Here is an 18651-nt window from a genome sequence, read left to right on the forward strand (position 1 = left end):
TGTGGTAAGGGATAGTGTTGTGGAGAAGGTGGTTTAGTAAAGAAATCCAGAGCTGTTATGTTTAATCCATAATCCAAAAATGAACAAAGTATGGCACATATGCAAACCTGCCAAGACGTGGCTGTCCTCCTGAACATATAGGCCAGGTAAGAAGGAGTGTTATTAATAAGAGAAGGAGCACCATGCTATTGGAGGAGCTGATGGGATCCACAGCTTAAGACGACTCTACAAATATAGTCTTTGTGAAAAGGCCAAAGAAAGAGTCCGTGTTTAAAGTCATGTTTGATGTGTACATCAATTTTATAACAACTGAAAGTAGTTACCAAGAAAGTACATAATCATTTTCCTTGGCTTCACGACAAAGTATTAGTTTGTGCGTGTCTGTTATATAAACTTTTGATATCAATATATTTGCAATAATCTGTAAATACATTGATTATTTTTTTTTTACTCAAATATTATTGCAAAGTGCCACAGATGTGACACTGCTGTTGTGCCTGCAGGAGCTCTGCTGTCAGCGGCGGTGTCATTCAAAACGCCTCGGTGGAATCCGGAGTGTGTCCTTCTCCCCAGACAGTCTGAAAGTCGTCACTACTGGCATAGGCGATGGGTCCCTCCTCTGCACTAAGACCAAGTAAAGCGCCACCCAGTACACGTGCTCATTTTGTGCACAACCGTGAACAGTAGGGGGCGTCCTTGCTTGCATAAGGAAGTCACACCTGCAGTTTGATGTAGCTTTTAATAAATGCTGCCTTTTCCATCTATGGTGCAGGATAGCAGTAAAAACAACATGACTTAAGCTCCAGCGGGGCGGTATTAAGAGGTTATAAAGAAACCATGAGCCGAAGGTCTGGAAAAACAAAGACTTACTGTAGTAAAAGTCACATTCTGGCTCTGAAAATCTTCCCACTCAGATTCCACATCTGCCTGCTCTGTCCACTCCCACAAAAACGTTAGTTTCAGATTTCAAAACATTGTGATCATAAGCACTATACTTAATATTTTAGTAATATTTTACGAGCCTCTTATTGGTTCACCAAAACATAACCAAGTTACAATGATGCATGTTTTATTAATTTAATATTAAATTACTGAATAATTTATTGAAATGTTATTCATAAAAATTAGTCTCATTATTTTTAAAGATAATTTATCATTGGTAATTATGAAGTGGTGTATTTTATTAACTGTTATACTGTAAGATGTTATAAGTATCATGTTAACTGGAGTCTGAGGTAATTGCAGTGTATACTCTAATGTAATAATATTGCATTATTGAAACTACACTAACATACTGGTCTGCTTATTTGTTTCTTGTACCTTCCTATAGAGCTGAAGATGCAGATATAGCTCATTTCAAAAGCCGCCAGATTAGGGCTCAGTCCATAAGGACCTCATTCATTTCTGAAAACCCCGTCCTGATTAACCTTCCTGTGTGGGAAGAGGAGACTCCAGTTAGCAGCAAGAAAACGGAGGAAACCGAGGTGAAACTCACTGGGTTATAATGCTTTTTATCTTTAAAGTATTATTTGGAATCAAATTATCCTTAAATTCCAGCACTACTAGTGTCTAGCACAATACTCCATCTTTATCAGTCTTTTTTTCCCCTCTATTTCTAATGATAATATGTAATGTTAGCTAATTAATTTTAAAAGTTATATATGTAATGTCCCTAATCGGACAAATATTACAAATATTTATAACCAAATTTACTACTTATGCTTTACAGTTCGGCCTTGATGCAACAGAGGAAGATGAGCATTACCTTCCCCCTGCTTCAGCCACCACGTGGTTGGAAAAAAGACATGAAGAAGTGAGTGACAAGCTCTTGTATTTGTGGTTTTGACAGGGCTGTAGACAGGGTGAAAATATGCATAGATGTTTATCTTGTTTCATAATATTCCAGGGGGTGGTTTATGAGAGGGTCCTGCTCCACCTTGTGTGTGAAAGTGATTTCAGAAAGAGCAGTTATTGTTGGCACCAAGTTGCTTTTTGCAGATGTTTGATTTATTGTTGCTTACAGAGTGGGAGAAACAAGTAATTGCAAAGGCATTAACCAGACGTTTGCACCTGTTGGCACCTTTCCATATGACAAAGGCTTGGCAAATGGATGAGCTGATAATAAATATGTGGGAGGTCTCTACTACACCTGATGTGGGGAAGGTGGAAAAGACCATTTTACCTTCATGTTTACCTTTATTTTTTAAAAACAGATTGTGAAGGAAGACAACAAAGAGCATGCAGAAACTAAGAAAGAGCTAAGAGATACCATGAAAGAGTTACGGGAGGCTGTAAGTAGGCTTTTATCATTTGCTTGGAATTACAGTTTGTCCTCACAGTTTAATAAACAGTCAACAGGAAAAAATGTCACTGCAGACAAACATAAGGAACTGTCACTGTTACTAAAATCACAACTTTAGTTTAAAAAAATCTCCCTATCATTATGCCACACGGCTTTTAGTTTTAGTTTTTTTCCCTTAATGTTTTGTTCATTTGTAATTATTAACAATTTTTTGCCACTGACACATTATAAAATAAAAGCCAATCAGGCTTTTGCCATTTTTCATTTTTCTTCATAATGTCAATTGCTGTTTCCTATTTAGGATGATTAGTTTTTTTCTTTATTCTAAGGACTATAGCACTTGAGAGAAAAATCTGCTGCAGGTTGTTTGATAGAGGTCGTAGTTTTACATCCAACAGCCTATTAATATACCTAACAGAGAATTACAAGATATCTAAATTATTACTTTGAAGCATATGTCCCAAACATTTATCAGATTTTTATTCTATTCAGTAAAGTACGTCTAAATAACTGATGTTGGTTTACGTGATAACAGTAAAAAAAAAAAAAAGAAAAGACATTCAAAGAAAAGGGTAAAAATGAAAGATTTTTCCGTATTTAACTGATTTCTGAACCCATGATATGCTGTAACTTTACAAACATCTTTTTAAAATTTCTAAACAAATCTGAATTTGGATCGAATTCTTCTCCAAAAAGACGTGTAAAATGTGCTTTTGTTTGTGGTCAGGTTCATAAAATGATGCTTGAGAATGAAAGCTTCCCAATAAAACAGTTTAACTTAGATGTGGAGGAGCAGAAGAGACTGGACGCCATGGCGGAGGAGGAAGCCCAGAAGGTATTGGAAAGCTCAAGCAAACACTACTGCCATCGACCTTAAATTATTCCTTAAAATGATCTTTTAACGTTGCTCCAATGTGCAGGTGAAGGCCGAAATTGAGCGGGATATTCTAGAAAAGCAGTACCAACGAGACGTCCTGAAGAGAGAATGCTGGGATTCTATGTTGGTCAAACCCCGGAGCATCAACGTAAAGTGGCTCAGTGGCAAGCTTTTTAATAAAGAAGACTACTTTCTTTTTTTTTTTTTAATCAATTAACTTTGAATTATGTGTGTCTGTCATCCACAGGCGTTCCACTCTAAGTTAGCTGTGCAGAACTATCCCCTCAAAGATCGAAGAGAGAAGGAGTTGGAGGACATCCGCAGGGTTCAAAATATGAGGACGATTGAAAAAGCTGCAAGCAAAGTGAATAAAACTGGTGGTTTAGATTCTGATTGACGAAGCAAAGTAATGCACATGTGATGAGTTAAAAGTAATTAGATCCATGTTTACCGTTGTGGGTGTGCAGCAGGAATGCAGCAAAATGTGATGTTTTCTGAAAGCAGTCGCAGGGAAATGTCACATTTTTTAATCTTTATTTCCTTGTGGAAATCTATTTCAGGACAAAACCATCTAAGTCTAAACAAGTTTACTTCTGAAAACACTACTGGTTGTTTGAAATCACAGTCTTTCCTCTGAACTTTCCCCACTGCAGCCCTCTTTAAATACTTGAACACACTCCAGCCCACGGCTGTTGAAATGTTTTTAGATTTATAGCCGTGTGGCTGAAAGCAGGCTGCTGCAATGATTTTCTCAACTGCAATATTCTTTGGATACGGTTTATAATCTTCTGGCCACAGATTCGGCGCTCATGTTTTGCTCCATCATTTGTTGTGCTCGCAATTTCAACCTGCAGCTGATGGCCCAGAGGAAGGACAGCAGCAAACCAGAGGAAGGCCATGTGGCAGAGAGTGCAGACAGTGAAGAACTCTCAGCTCTGTTAGCCCTTGCCAACAAATACCTCTACGACCAGTTCAGCATGCAAACTGTCGAACAGCGGGTCAACCAGATCATACTGATACAGGTGGGAACCTGTCGAATCTCTGCAAAATGGTGATTACTACTCATTTAGATTCTGATGCTTTCCAAAACCAGTGCCCAAAACACACACTCTCAAAAAAAAAAGAAAAAAAAGGACAACGGAGATATTTATTCAAGCTGTGTAAAAAGACACATAATTGTTTTTCCTCTCCGGCACTTATTCAGACTGTTTTTTTTTTTTTTTTGTTTGTTTGTTTGAAGTCAGTTAGGTAACCAAAATTAGTTACTTTTGCTAAGACCAGGATACCAAGAGTATTTTCTTTTTAAATTTTCATATATTTCTTTTGTACTTTATAGAACTGCCTTTTTAAACTGCGTGACCAAACTGTTTTGGCATACTACCACACGATTCTTCCACTCTAAGTGGCATTCTGGCATATGCTGGTTAAGGATTTGTTTACCACCGTCACCCAGAATCTTTTTCCTTTCCTTTTTGTTCTGTAGTTAATATATATTGTCTTTCTTCGAAACGCATTGATTTCTGGAAAACAGAACCTGTCTCCTTCCTGGGCTGACTAACTCTTAGACATTCACTTGTATACACACACAGTCTGGTTTCAACAAGAAGTCAAGGGTGCAGATTCGGTTTTGTTATTGTCCCGGTCTTAATTAATAATAAATTCTTTCTCTCACTTCTGAATGCAGGACTTGATTTATAGTATCAAGATGGCTTTCAACTCCGACTTCGATGCCCTGTTCAAGCGGAAACTGAAAGAGATCAAAATAGTGGACGACAGGAACAAAAACATCAGGGACATCATGCTGGAGCTGGACATCGAGGAGGAGCTGTGGGAGCCCCGCCTGGCCGACATGGAGTGGCCAGAGAGGCTGTTAATCGTGGAGGACTCTGAGGTTACTGTCCTCTTGAAATGTCCTAGCAGTGGACATGGTTCACGTAAAGTTCAACCGAGCACGAGTGAATGTGGAAGTGCTCTGTGGTTTGTTTGTTTGTTTTGTGAGCCGAGTTGTGAGCTTGTGTGTAATTATGAGACGTTGCCTTTGTCCAACTTCAGATTAAAGCGGAGAAATACCTCACCCCAGAGCAGAAAGCAGAGGAGGAGAGGCTTAGGTTGGAGAGGGAGGCCCGCCTGGCTGCACACGTACGCTGTCATGATAAACATTTTTTTGGCTTTTTTGCTAATTCTTTGCCATTGTCTACGAGTTGCACACTTTTATCCACGTTGTTCAGATTAGTGGTTTCAGTTTACGGCTGTGTGTCCGATTTAAAAATCTGTAAAGTAAATAAAATGGTAGCGATTAAAAGGTTAGTTGAGCCCTGCTGAGGGAGGGATGCTTGTCCTGTTGCAGAAAGACGACAGCAGAGAGAGAGCTCTGAAAGACATGATGGACGGAGTCCTTGAAGTGAAAAAAGTGGACATTTTAAAAGTGGTAAATATATAAATATCCTGTTCACATAAGGACATTTAAACCGAATGATTGACCAATCTAAAGCATGTCTTGCAAGATAACGCTATTTTGCCATTGCAAAACTGTGTAACGTCTTCCCTAGCTTGGTCAGTTTATTTAGAAACATTGGAGAATTATGTCTAATAGAAATGTACTTGCAACTGTGAAGGATTTCTTATTTAAAAGAAAACATCACAAGTATAAGCAATCACATCTAAATTGAAACTGATTGAATTATGTGTTAAAAACCAAGAGACAAACCTACATTGATATCTCAGTTTAAACGTTAAATCAGATTTCTCTGCAGCAGCAACAAACGTCACTGTAAATAATATTCTTCTAAGTTTTCTCCTTTGGCTAGCACTGTAAAAAAATATATATATATTTATTTATTTTTTTTAAGTTTTTACATTTGTTTCTTGAAGACAATGCCAGTAAAATCAGACCAAGCAGCATGAGGAGCCCACAGTTTGTTTTGGTTTTACTCCACAGGAAATATTTCCTCCTGAGTTTTCTTTGACCAAACCTCCCATTCAGTGGAGTGAAGAGGAGAAGAAAGTCTATAAAGAATATGAAAAGAACTTTAAAGAGCTCACAGAGGAGAAGGAGAAATATAAACGGGTAATTAAAAATAAAAGAGGGGGGGAAGGGGAATTCCATTTGTGTGTTTTTTTTTTTTTTTAGTATTTTATTACCAAAATATTAGTTGAGATCAGTGTTAAGCATGTGTGAACCTTGGCTTTGCAGGGATTGGAATTTGAGATGAAAAAGCTGCATGAAATAATCAAAGAGTCAACGGAAAAGTTTGATGAGTCACTCACAAAGCTGTTTGAGAAGAAAGTAAAGTTCATGGCTACTATATATCAGGTAACGTACATCAAACTGCAAAAAAGTGTGGTATTCATATGTATTCAGCCCTATAAATAAAGTCCAATGAAATCAATTGCTTCAAAAAACTAATCTACGGTAAATCTTAAATTATTCTTGTAGTGATGCACATACACGTGATAAAAAGTCTTCTCTCTTGTTCTGATTTGTTGTCTCGTATTGGCTTGGGCGTGTTTTACAGGAAGAGCTGAAAATCACCTATCTTGCCCAGGCGGTGCGCAAGGTGGAGGAGATGAACCGGCAAGAGCAAGAGCTCAAGCTCAAACTTGAACAACTCCTGGCACAAAAGGTTAAAAATGTTGGACACACTCATGCCGCAGGAATTTATTAATAATCAAAACTAGATTTAATTTGTAGAAATTGGCGTGTGTTCCAGTACAGCGCCTTACCGTCTCAGAACATAATTTGACAAAGTGATGCGAAGCAGCAGGTTCGTGTGTCAAGCTGACTGGCCAGAACTGCAAACTTTTTCTGACAGGTAAAGACAGAGAAAGACTTGATGGGATTCAAGGACATGGTGGAACAGTTTCAGTTCGAGTACGAGGACATTGTAGCCGAAGACAAAGTAAGCGTTCAGATAAAACACACACACAAAAAAAAAGAAAACAAAGTTTGTGTGAGAGATGAGTATATTTTTTTTTGTTTCATCACCCAAAGAATCTCGACAGCGAATTCAGGAAAGAGTTTGCTGATCTACCAAAGTATGTGACTGATCAGCTTTACAAACTGTTCAAGCGTAGACCCAGGTTTGTGACCATTTCCGCGCAGCAGTCGTTTAACGCCGGCCGTTTTCAAAGCTCGGGTTGTCACGACTGTTTCCAGAGTTCAAAGGATGAGGACGCAGTCTGTAGATGACTCCAACGTGTTCAGGCAGCACTGTCTGAACACCTCCGCTCTTGATGGACTCAGCCAAACACTCGCTGGCATGGAGGAGTCGGATGCTCCGGAAAACATGCCAAAAGGAGTGACCCAGTTTGTCTGGGAGAAATTTTGTGCTGTGCGCAAAACAAAAGTAGAGAGTGAACAAAAGGTAATACAAAGAAAAAGACACATCTACCGTCCATTTTATATTTCAGAGACGCAATATATTCACTTACTTTATTCCATGACAGTTTGTTAAATTTCTTTGCTTTACTGTTTCACAGATAAAAGTAAATGGTTTGGAGCTTGCCGAGATGCAGGCCTTCCTGCAGAGACGGTTAGATGAAGATAATGCTGCCCAAGAAGAAATTAAGCAGCATTTTGAAGAACTCCGAAGGTAGGACCCAGAACCTCTGACTGGACAATCTGTTTCACTCAGACCAGTTAAGTTGGGAAAATAAATACTGAGTTTGGAAAATAAGTATTTACTTTGGAAAAGTTAAGTATCTACTTCCAACTAGGTAAAGTATTTGCTAAATACTTTTCTAAATATTTAGATCCAAATATTTGATTTGGATCTAAATATTTAGTGTTCAAACTAAACTAAATGTTGAGCTCAAATTTAAATATTTTGTTGGGAACTAAACATTTAGTTTATAACTAAATACTTAGCTTCTTACACAAATTTTTAATTTGAAAGCTAAATGTTCATAAATGTGTGAATAAGATGGCAAAAATATGACTTTGAAAAAAATAAACACCCACTTTTTTTCTCTCTGACAGACTAAATAAACAAAAAAAATTGCCGTTTTTTTTTTTTTTTTTACTGGCACCCCACCAGAAATGCTTGAAAATGGATGAGGACAATAAGTGAGAAAAATGTTGTCGATAACGCTGTGGTGGTTTCTGATGTCATGTTTCTGCAGCCTGAGGACCAAGAGGAACCAGCATCTCATGAACCCTATGATCCTGGTTGTCCTGCCACAGGGACAGGTGGAGACGTCCTCCGTGGATCTGACAGCTGAAACGGCTGAGACTGACTACATCCTTATCAACAGAAGTGTGGTGGACAACCTCAAAGAGAAAATCAGGGTCTGTCTTTACCGTCAAACGTCTTTTTCAGACATTTTCATATCAAAATGGGGATGAGAAAAATGTTACTGTTAAAACAGTAATAAAACAATAAAAGTTGTCCATCAAATTCTTCTTTCCTGTGTTACCAGAGAGTTGCAGAGCAGAAGATAACCTACATGGAGGCACGCTGTGAGGTCCGTAAGGACATCATCCAGCTGGAGTGGCAGCACCGGGTGTTGGACAAGAAGATAGAGGACTTGCATGAAAAGAAGAGAGAACTCAAGATGCTTCGACTCTCAAAGGATGACATGGAAGTAATCTAGTTTGTAATCATAACTCTGCTTTTGACGTTCTGGGAAACTGTGATTTGCTCTTTGACGACGACTGGAATTTTTTTTCCTGCCGCGTTAATTATATGTCAGAGGTTTTCAGAGGATTCAGCATCAGGTTTAAATAATAATGCGAAGGAAAAAAAAGAGGGGGAAAAAAAAAAATCTACATATGGGGTAAAACATTAATCCAGTGTGCGTGTCTGGCCAAATTCCTCTCCGTGTTATCCAGGCAGGTATTTTGGTTTTGGCACGGTGAGATGTTTTGCAAGCAGAAAATTGTTACCATCTCCCAGCACAGATGGATTATCTTTTATAGAAACCTCACACCCTCTTTCTTCAGCCTCCCCACCCTTTTCGCCTTTTCAGCATTTAAACCTCTTATTCAAGACGTCGTGTGTGGATGGAGGTTTTTACATCCCCTCCTCTTCCAAATGCACTTTTATTTAGCTCAGTCCTAAAATTTTAAGCAAGAAATTCTTCGCGTCCTTTTCTTTCCCCAAGAGTTTAAACCAGAAACGTGCAGTTTAATTAAATTCATGCCAAACCACTGACATGATAATTGTTTACTCTAGAATAGCCGTGTACCCTTGTTGTACTAAAACAATAGATTTCACTAGTATTTTTAAACCTAGATTAGATTTTGGAACAGAAAACAGATCAACTAAATTATCCGTTATAGTTTAACAAAACATCGCAAGTGAATTTCCTCACTCTAATGCCAGTTTCCTTTGGCAGAAGAAGGTTCATGTTGCTCTGTCGCTGGTAGCTTCCTGACATTGTTAAAGCCCATAACACCATGCAGGAAGAAAGCTGTGAATATAAATAATCCATTCTTGTCATTAAAAATATTTCCTGATTAAAGATGTTGGGACATTAGCTTGGACGTTTTCAATCTAAATTTAGAGAACACACCATTTGTAGTTCATTTGTACAAATTAACCGTCTCCTTTTTTTTTTTTTTTTTTTTCCTAGTGTCTCAGCAAGAAGGATCCGAACAGTCACGTGTTGGAGAAAATTTCGAAGATGGAGAAAAGTATTGATTTCATGAAACAGGTAACCTGAACGTGTCTTAGCACAACGTTTAAAGTTTGAACCACAAAAGCCAGCAACATCTTATGCGTAATGCACGCCGCTCTCAATTTCAGACCCATAAAAGGGCCATTCACCGGCGAATGAAAAAGTTAAAACAGATTAACAAAAAGATATCAATGACAGCAGACAGCACTGATGGTATAAAGAAGAATCTTCCTGAGATGGAGACTTCTGTGGCAGAGCTGAGACATATTTACGAAGCCGCAGGTAAATGAAAACAGATCTACAGACACATCTCAATAACCTAGAATATCATTGAAATGTATGTATGATTGACTACGTGCAAAACAGCATAAATAGAGTGCAGCATGGAGGCACTGCTGAATCCCCCTGAATTGCTAAAATGGGCTTTGCTTCACCAACTTATTCAACTTTCCATTCAACTTCAATTAATCAGTCAAGTTTAACGCAACACTGTCAAAAACCAATGTTTTTAGCCATGATCTTTAGGCTTGTCATACTTGTGGTGAGTGTTAATAACTGCTGTACGTACATCTGTCAAGTCAGCAGTCTTGCTCGTGACTGTGTAGTTCCTAACATGGCCATATTATAACAAATCTGTATGTAAAGTATAGTTTTATCGATCTTATGTGACGTTGGAATTTGGGTTTTCATTATCCTGACATTGCAGTTTAATTAAATTCATAATCAACATAATCACCAATTAATCAATCAAGTCAACAAAATAGGTTCTTGAAATGTATCAGTTTGTAGAAAGGGAATCTATAAAAATATGTAAATTTTAGTTTTTGAACAGATCAATGCATTCTTTGATGATATTCTGACTTACTGAGTTGACCATTAACTAATTTACTCTGCAAAAGGGACTTTCCTCCCATTTCAGTTGTTAATGAGGCTCTTTTGGCGTTTCAGCTACCGAGGAAAATGAGGCAGCGGAAAGAGACGAGCGCTACCAGGAGATTGTTCATAGGCGCAAACTGGAGGACCTCGCTAGGGCTAAGTCGGACGAACTGGACCTCCTCCGGAAGGAAGTTGAGCGTCTGGAAAGGAGGAATTTTCCCTCACTCGATCAGATGAAATACAACTAGCGCCCAACCCTAGTTGTATTTGAGTTGTAGCTTATTGTAACGAGCTTGGAAGTGCCTGAAAATTACACATGTTCGCGATGTTGAGACATTTGTCGTGTTTATGTGTCGTTCTAACCATTTCTCACTTGTATTGCGTCAAGGCACAGTTGCCTTTGTGCTATCTGTTACCACATAGTTTATTTATTCATACACTGATTTGCTAACAGAATATTTAGTGTTATTTTTGCTGCGAACAAGAGCAAGCACCAACAATAAATAAGATGAATTGTGTTAACTCTTTTCTGTCGTCCTCGCTGGACTTAAGATACTTCTTCTGGCGTTACGTAGTGAAGTCTCCCTCTGCACGGTCAAAGCACAGAATGCTATCATCCAGACCAAAGAGGTCAATGAGCTCGGACAGGTCGGCCTTCCTTCCGTCTACGAGGAACTCTGACTGGAGCTCATACAGAGCAGCCTGTGCACAACTGCGCCACTTGTCAATCAACGTTTGGAGATGCGTCAAATCATTCTGAGGAGAAAGACACATATATTGCCTTTTTCAGCCTTACGTGATAAACTTGGCAAAGATATTTGATGGCTTTACTGATACCTTGCTTCTGTACATTTTCACCATCTTGAGCCGACGCAGTGTCTCCGTTTTCTCCTTTACTTCCTTCCTCAGCTGCAGAGCAAAGTCTCCTGAGGAGATGTGTGATGGTTGGGGAGCAAGTGAGGGCAACCTCTCACTGCCCAGCTTCACTTCAGTCCCGTTTGCATCCATAGTGTGGACAGCGATAGTCTCCTGGGACTCTGCTGGAGCATGTGGGGCTTCCTCCTCCTCCTCCTCATTGTCAACACAAAGGCGCTTGGCCACAGAAAGGGGTGAGATGAAGGAGCGCCGTGTTCTCTTCAGCCTCTCCCTTAGGGAGGCACTTAGCCCAGAGTGATGCTGGGGAGTGGGAATCACACCAAACGATACAGGTAAATGATAATTAAGCATGGATAACAGCATGTACTGGGTTTGTACAAAATGTCACAGAATTTCCTCAGACATGGAGACTAAACGGAAGAATAGATGGACAAACAGATGAGTGAACGTATAACACAGATCGATAGATAGATAGATTTGAATCAGACATGGAAAACAAATACTTTCCAAAATTATTATTTTCCATATTTATCCACACCAGAAAAAAAACACCTTTAATTCTTTACTTTTTCAGACTTTAAGAGACTGAAAATTTGTTTTTTGACTCCAAGTTGCGTCAAGCGTAAAGTGACGCATTTAATAAAAGTCAAAAACAATACTCACCTTCTCTTCTTTAAACTCAGAGGGGCTTGACTCGACTGAACCAGGTGATGAATACCCACATGACAGTTTGGCTGCTTTCGGTGTGATCTCCATCTCCACACTCCTATGAACTCTTTCTCCGATGCAGTACAACAAGTCAGTTGCGTTTGCAACACTAAGTTTGCGAGTTAAAGCTTTTATATATATATATATATAAAGTTTTTTAAAAACAAAAAATCAACTGAATAGGACTTACTTTTTAACACCCACCGAAGACGACTCTATTTTTCCGTATTTTTGTGGGGAACTGCCTTCAACGTAAGTGATTGGACAGAATTTGATTACGGTCAGCCGAACAGCATCCTGGGAGTTGTAGTTTATTCTAACGATCTTAGAAGTACCTGAAAATTACACGTGTTCGCGGGTTTTCTGAGTCTTTTGTTGTGCTTACATGTCATTCTAATCATTTCTCACTTGTACTGCGTTAAGTCACAGCTGCCTTTGTGTTATTTGTTACCACCTAGAATGCAAACTAGCCCGTTTTAGGGCTTTTTGACCTCTAAACTCTGTTTTGTTTCAGCTTCAGATCAAATTTTAGACCTAAACCACTCAAAAATGATTATTAGATCTTATCTTGTTCTGTTTTACAAGTTTTTACTTTTTGTGCACTGGCTGCACTGCTACCACTAACTTTTTTAGTCAGGTGCAGTGCCATAATATTTAGGTCCCTCCATTTTTTTTTATTTTTTTATTATGATTTATTTCAGATTTTAATACTACAATGAGTCATACTTGAAACAGTACTTGAAGAATAAACACAAAACAAAAACCAAAAGTAAAATAAAGCACACAGAAAAACAGCAATTATTTTTATAAGTAGGTGGATAAAAAGTAGGTAGCTAAAAAAAATAAATAAATAATCAAACTAACAGAGGTTACAGAAAATAAATAAATTGTAAATTAAACGGAAAACAAATAAAACCGGGTGGGCTTAATGTATTCTGTGCTACAGTCATTGTTGTAATATTCCAATTTTTTATACCTCTTTTGCTGCTCTTTTTTATGTTGAAAAGTGCAGACACCTTTGGAAAAAATTACCCCCTTGCAAGTTACCTGGACCGTTTGCTGTCCCATCAAAGACTAACAAAAGACATAAATACTATATTTGATCAATTTCAGAGATATCCTTTAAAAAGGCATCTATTTTGAATTTGTATTTTACTTTGTATAAACTTATGTTATAAATTGTTGTCATCAATATAACTAGTCTAAAAATTCAAAAGTTAATAGAAACTGATATTTTCTTCTTCTAAATAAAGACCTAAATTAAGATGTGTGGGATTTGAGTAGTAAAAAAAGAGTATCAGTATTAGTAAAGACACACAAAAACAAAAACATGTGGTTTCTCTGTTACAGCTTCATTAAGGGCAGTAAAGTTACAGAATGCCCCACGGGTTCACAGTTTTGTTTAAATATGAGGTCAGTGTTAAATAGAGCCTTTCTTGAGGGATAAACAGAGGAACTCTGACGGTTACGCTGAGCTCTGAGTAAAAGTGATTTATCTGGGCTCTCGTATGTGTCTGGTCCATGTTGATCTGGTTGCTGGGTCTGAGTCACTTTGTTCTCATTTGCTGATTCACGTCCTTTAACAGACCTATTTATAAACTCCTAAATGTAAGTCAGAAGTCTTTTCACACTTCCACTCTGTGAAAAGACGCCACGAGGAGCGTAATAATGTTAAATACGAGGCTGCCTGGACTTGATTCTCAGTGCTTGGAAATGTGATATTACACACCCTGAGGAAGAGGGATTTTTTTTCTTACATTTTATATGGATGAATCTTGCAGGGCTGAGGGTTGGAAATAATTACTATGCGTTAGTCAAGGCTCTAGAGTGTGCTCTCTTTTTTTTGTCATTCACAGTAGAGATAAAATAGTTTGGTTGCTCTCCAGTAAGATACATGAATCAACTGGTATGAGATTGTAGAATCTGGATTCTATGTGAAACACCCAGTGAGCCAAATCTTTCAACAAACACACAAATGGCTACTTATTAAGTACATATGTTTGCACAAACTATTAACTCTTGTTAATGTTTATGTAGCTTAGTGTTAGGAAACTACCTTTAAGTTAAACAGAACGTTGGGGAATCAAAGATCCAGTTTTCATGGCTCTTTTTTTTTTTTTTTCTTTTTGTCCCACTCAGTTTTTGTTTTGCTGAAAATCTGTTTTGTGTTTTGGGTTACTTTGATTTCCAGTCAATGTGCTGCATTGTCTTCTTAAGATCTCCCTGTAATTTGATGTGACTCATCTGTTAACACTTTCTCATACAGACACAGCAAAATTACCTGACAGCACCAGATGTTTTCACCTCAAGAAACACCTTGAGAGATGCAGAGAGCCGGAAACATTTTAGGCTACATGGAGTTTGTTGTAGCTGATATTTCTTCTCACGGCAGACATGTTGACATGCCACTGATGAGAAAACGACAGGTGTCATTAATGAAATAAATAAAGTTCCTGTCAGCAGGGAGCTCCTCCACAAATAGCCGTATACTTCATGCTTCCTTTCCTTGTCTTGATAGATGAGAGAGGTCTGCTGTTGAAACGTGCTTTAAATTTGGTCCAACGGTTGTTTTGAAACAGTTGTTTTACATTAATCTTCATAACTGTTGTGGTAAATACAGACCCTCATTTTGGATAAAAGAAAAAATAAATTACTCTGATCAATATATTCAAACTTGTACTTCTTTTACATATTTTAAGTCTACTAAGAAAGCACAGGTGCTCTTTTTTTTTTGCTTAATTTCTTTAGATCATCAAAAGTAAATTATTATTGTTGTTTGACATTTAATAAATCTATTGGTTGTTTTCACTTCAAACCAATTACAATATGTTAACTGTCATGACAGGGCTTGAAAAACAAACTGGAGGTTTCAAACTGTTTGCATCAATTAAGAGCACCCAAAGGCCTCATATCATGATGATCACAAAGTGCCTGATTATAGACCAATAAAACGAGCCGATAGCAGTGGAGGACACCGTCGAAAATTCCCACCGAGTGATGTCATAACGTTTGAAACAGTGAACTAAGGCGTCAGTACATAATATAATGTCCGCCCTCGGATAGCAAATTCATTTGTAATTTGACTTCACGAAGTGAAAACTTACATGGCAGCTTACCTGGGGATAAGGAGGAAGTCACGAGAACTTCTGTCTAAGAGCGGCAGCTTGGAGATCTAACAGACCGGCACACTGTTGAAGATTTTTCAAGTGTGCCTATGTTTTCCAGCAACACATGGAACAGTGAATATTGATTCAACATGATCTTTGTTTGTGCAGTGGTATCTCTATCAGCAGATAATTTGTGTGGACACATAAAAAAGTAAAAGACCCATAAAGGGAGCTGTTTTTTTATGTGATGCATTTTATGGCCACGAAACAGTCTCTGTTCGAGCTGTAGCAAGAACTGTTACATCCTGTACTGTTAGGTTTTTGTTTGTAGTTGAAAAGGTGATAGCTCCCAAAGACGTTTTATTAGGTAGAAAACAATTAATATTCTGTGTACAACAATAGTCCATCAGCAGTCAAAAGTCTTTTTCCATATATGGTTTCAAGAGACATGCTCGTTTGTTCTCAAAAAGTACTTTAAAAATCACTAATCTCCGAGCATTATTGTGAAATAATGCTAAATATAATTTACTTACTTTTCAGTCTTTTAAAATCAATAGGTTGCATCACTCCAAGATAAAATAATCAGCCCTTCAAAGGTGTTAAGTTACATTAGACAAGAACATCAATGGCAGTCCTCTGAACTGAGCAACAGCATATTTAAGTTTTTCTTGTCAGATAAAGCGACGGTTTCGTATCGAGACAGATAAGCAACAGATAAGCTCCTCTCTCCAGAATGTGCCTGCATGTTCTCTGAGCCAAGTATCCAGTGCCGCACTGGAATGTTTTTTTTTTTCATCACAGTTGAGTGGTTTAAAAGTTCAGCTCAGAGCAGAACCAGTCATTATCTCTTTAGATATCCAAAAACCTCCGAAATTAAGGTGACCATAAAATTATCTCTCTCTTTTTGCTTTTTTGTCAACTACATAAGACAGACTTTAAATAATTAGAGCAACAGTTTCTTTGTTACCTTGCAAATGAATGATAGTTTAAACATTCCTTTCAAAATCAGTATGGATGCCAAGCCCATGTGACACAGAGGCTTTTTTTTTTTCTACCACTTGGGTAACAGTGAATAATGTCACATTATTTTCCATGTTTAGGTCTTTTGTCGAACCTCTGGAAAACACTGCTGTCTTGCTCTGCAAACGTACCAAAGCTGCATCCTGCAGGTCTTTCACACAAAAAGGAGTGTATCTGAAAAGAGGCATCCCTGTTTAGTCAGCTCTGCTTTTTTTTTCCCCTTTTTGTCCCACCATCCTGGAATTTGTTGCTTTCTGCTAAAGGAACTGGCATTGTCCAAGCTCGCACATGGATGTGAGCGGGGCAGCTCCTCTCCATGGGGCCATTTGTTTTCAATCATTTGAGCAGATTAGAGTCTTACTGGCTCTGAGTCATGCCTGGTGGGTGGATTGCTTCGCTGGGTGTGGTGGTTGGAGGGAACCTGTGGAAGTCTGTGGCTGCCACTGGAGGAATAAAGCATCTAATTTGGTGCCAAACGGCATCAATGTAAATTAGCAGACTGGGAATGCGTATTCTGATTACAGAGTTAAAAACAGCCCTTGTGTCCTCTCATTTGGGAATGCTCGTGATGTGAGAAACAGTCCATGCTGCAGCTTCTGAAGAGTATCATAATTGTCGCATGAAAAGTGTCAGACCTCCCGAACAGAAGTGCAAACAGGAAGACAGTCCCTGCAAAAGCTGAAAACATGAAGAGCTTTCACTGACAATAGCGCGTAAGAGAATTAACGCCCTCTGAACTCACCTGCATTTTACTACGTTACGACCACAGACTTCCATGTGGCTTATTGTAACTCTATGTGACAGAGCAACACAAAGTAGAAAATAATTATGAAGAGAAAGGAAACCGAATTTTCAGCAAAAAAAAAAGAAAAAATCTGAAAAGTATGGCAGGCATTTGTACTCAGCCTCTTTTTACTCATACACCATAAAGACAAAACAAGAGCAAACAATTATCTCCAGATGAGTGAATTTATTTTTGAAAGACTCTCTGAAATTGTTTAGATGATTGTTTAGAAAGATTATTGTTCAAGTGTTGTTTTTAATCTCAGCCTTTATGGAAGGAGAAATTAACTGGGGGCGGGGGGGCATATGAAACGCCAAGTCTCAGCTACTGAGTCAAGTTTCTCACAAAGATCCTATGTCAAAAAAAAGTGGGGGACTATGAGCTGGTGAGGAATTATTCAGTTCCCTTTTTAAATAAAAAAAAATAGGTGAAAGCAGAAGGACACAATATTCTTAAAAAAAACATACACACAAAAAAATCACTATGGGGAACATGCTTTTTGGCATTTCTTTGACGTTCGTCTACAGATTTATTAGTAAACTTACCACAAAAAGTAACACAATTTGTCTATGTCTGTTTTTCTTTGTATTTCAAGTATCCTCATTGGCAGTAAATCTTACGATTGGAGAACTTGTTTACTTCCTTCTAAAAATTTGTAAGGAAAATGCGTTTGTGGGTTGAGCTGCGAGGGTTGCGCCCATGAAAACCTTGCCAAGTCAACTTTCTGCCAGAACCAAACAACTTTTTCTGCTCCTGACTGTGGAAAGCATTGGTATTGTAATAAATAGAAGTGCTTCACAAGAGGTGACTGAATTAAGAGATCCTATCAAAACATACAACTGGTCTGTGAAGGCATCTAGAAAACATCAGTGAACAAACAGCATCAAAAAGAACAAGAAAGTAGACGTGCCAGAGATAACATAAAGCAAAGCAAAGCATTTTAAAGGATGGTAACGGTAGCATCATGCTGTTGGATGTTTTTTTCTTAGGTGTGGCCAAGCCAAAGATGCTGATCAGAAGTGATGTGTTGCAGGCTGCAGAAGATGGAGGTTCATCTTCCAACAGGAGAACCACACCAGATGTTCAGCCAGAGATGCAACGGAATAGATTAGATGAAAACATTTTGTTGTGTTGAAATGGCCCAGTCAAAGTAAAGACCTAAGTGAAATAAAAAATTGATGCTCACTGACATTCTTCATTCAAACTAACTGAGCTTGAGCTATTTTAAAAAGAAGTTTCTAGATATGCACACACCAATTTTTCGTGAAAAGTGGTTCCCAAAAGTTGTCACGTTAAGGACCTTTTAAAACCACGTACGCGCCATGTCCAATCCACGTCAGTAACGCAAAGTCCAGTGAAAACACAATGAAGTTTGACCGGTACCGAGCCGCTCACATCTGAGCGCTGTTTTTTTTTTTTTTTTTTTTTTTTTTTACCCCCCAAATTGGAGGCGTAACATGGAAAAAACATCACCCTACCACAT

General features: G+C 38.2%; 2 protein-coding genes across 2 annotated transcripts in view; one reads left to right on the forward strand and one right to left on the reverse strand.

Moving 5' to 3' along the window:
• The window catches only part of cfap43 (cilia and flagella associated protein 43), a 19341-nt gene extending 8146 nt beyond the window's left edge, over nt 1-11195 (forward strand). Inside the window, 23 exon segments of the mRNA XM_015032844.1 lie at nt 320-634; nt 1331-1484; nt 1730-1813; nt 2214-2291; nt 3030-3137; nt 3223-3327; nt 3427-3543; nt 4034-4201; nt 4864-5070; nt 5232-5318; nt 5527-5607; nt 6118-6246; nt 6373-6492; nt 6695-6802; nt 6992-7078; nt 7171-7259; nt 7336-7543; nt 7659-7771; nt 8301-8466; nt 8598-8762; nt 9753-9833; nt 9926-10079; nt 10746-11195. Of these exon segments, the coding sequence (XP_014888330.1) occupies nt 320-634; nt 1331-1484; nt 1730-1813; nt 2214-2291; nt 3030-3137; nt 3223-3327; nt 3427-3543; nt 4034-4201; nt 4864-5070; nt 5232-5318; nt 5527-5607; nt 6118-6246; nt 6373-6492; nt 6695-6802; nt 6992-7078; nt 7171-7259; nt 7336-7543; nt 7659-7771; nt 8301-8466; nt 8598-8762; nt 9753-9833; nt 9926-10079; nt 10746-10921 (3100 nt within the window). The 3' untranslated portion in view covers nt 10922-11195.
• Nucleotides 11081-12855, reverse strand: sfr1 (SWI5-dependent homologous recombination repair protein 1). The gene is made up of 4 exons (XM_015032843.1): nt 12448-12855; nt 12213-12324; nt 11511-11849; nt 11081-11429 (listed from the first exon to the last, which is right to left on the reverse strand). The coding sequence occupies exons 2-4, from the start codon at nt 12303-12305 to the stop codon at nt 11241-11243; spliced, it is 621 nt and encodes a 206-aa protein (XP_014888329.1). The 5' UTR covers nt 12306-12324; nt 12448-12855; the 3' UTR covers nt 11081-11240.
• Between the last annotated feature and the right edge of the window lie 5796 nt (nt 12856-18651).

This window comes from Poecilia latipinna, unplaced genomic scaffold (assembly GCF_001443285.1).
Source record: "Poecilia latipinna isolate Pla-1442-1.1 unplaced genomic scaffold, P_latipinna-1.0 Scaffold252, whole genome shotgun sequence".
In the NCBI taxonomy this organism is placed as follows: Eukaryota; Metazoa; Chordata; class Actinopteri; order Cyprinodontiformes; family Poeciliidae; genus Poecilia; species Poecilia latipinna.

Coding starts and splice junctions, on each gene's coding strand:
- sfr1 (XM_015032843.1), bottom strand. CDS start 12,305: ATGGAGATCACACCGAAAGCAGCCAAACTGTCATGTGGGTATTCATCA. Junction 11,850..12,212: donor CTGAGTTTAAAGAAGAGAAG/GTGAGTATTGTT, acceptor CCCACTCCCCAG/CATCACTCTGGGCTAAGTGC. Junction 11,430..11,510: donor TGAAAATGTACAGAAGCAAG/GTATCAGTAAAG, acceptor CTTTCTCCTCAG/AATGATTTGACGCATCTCCA.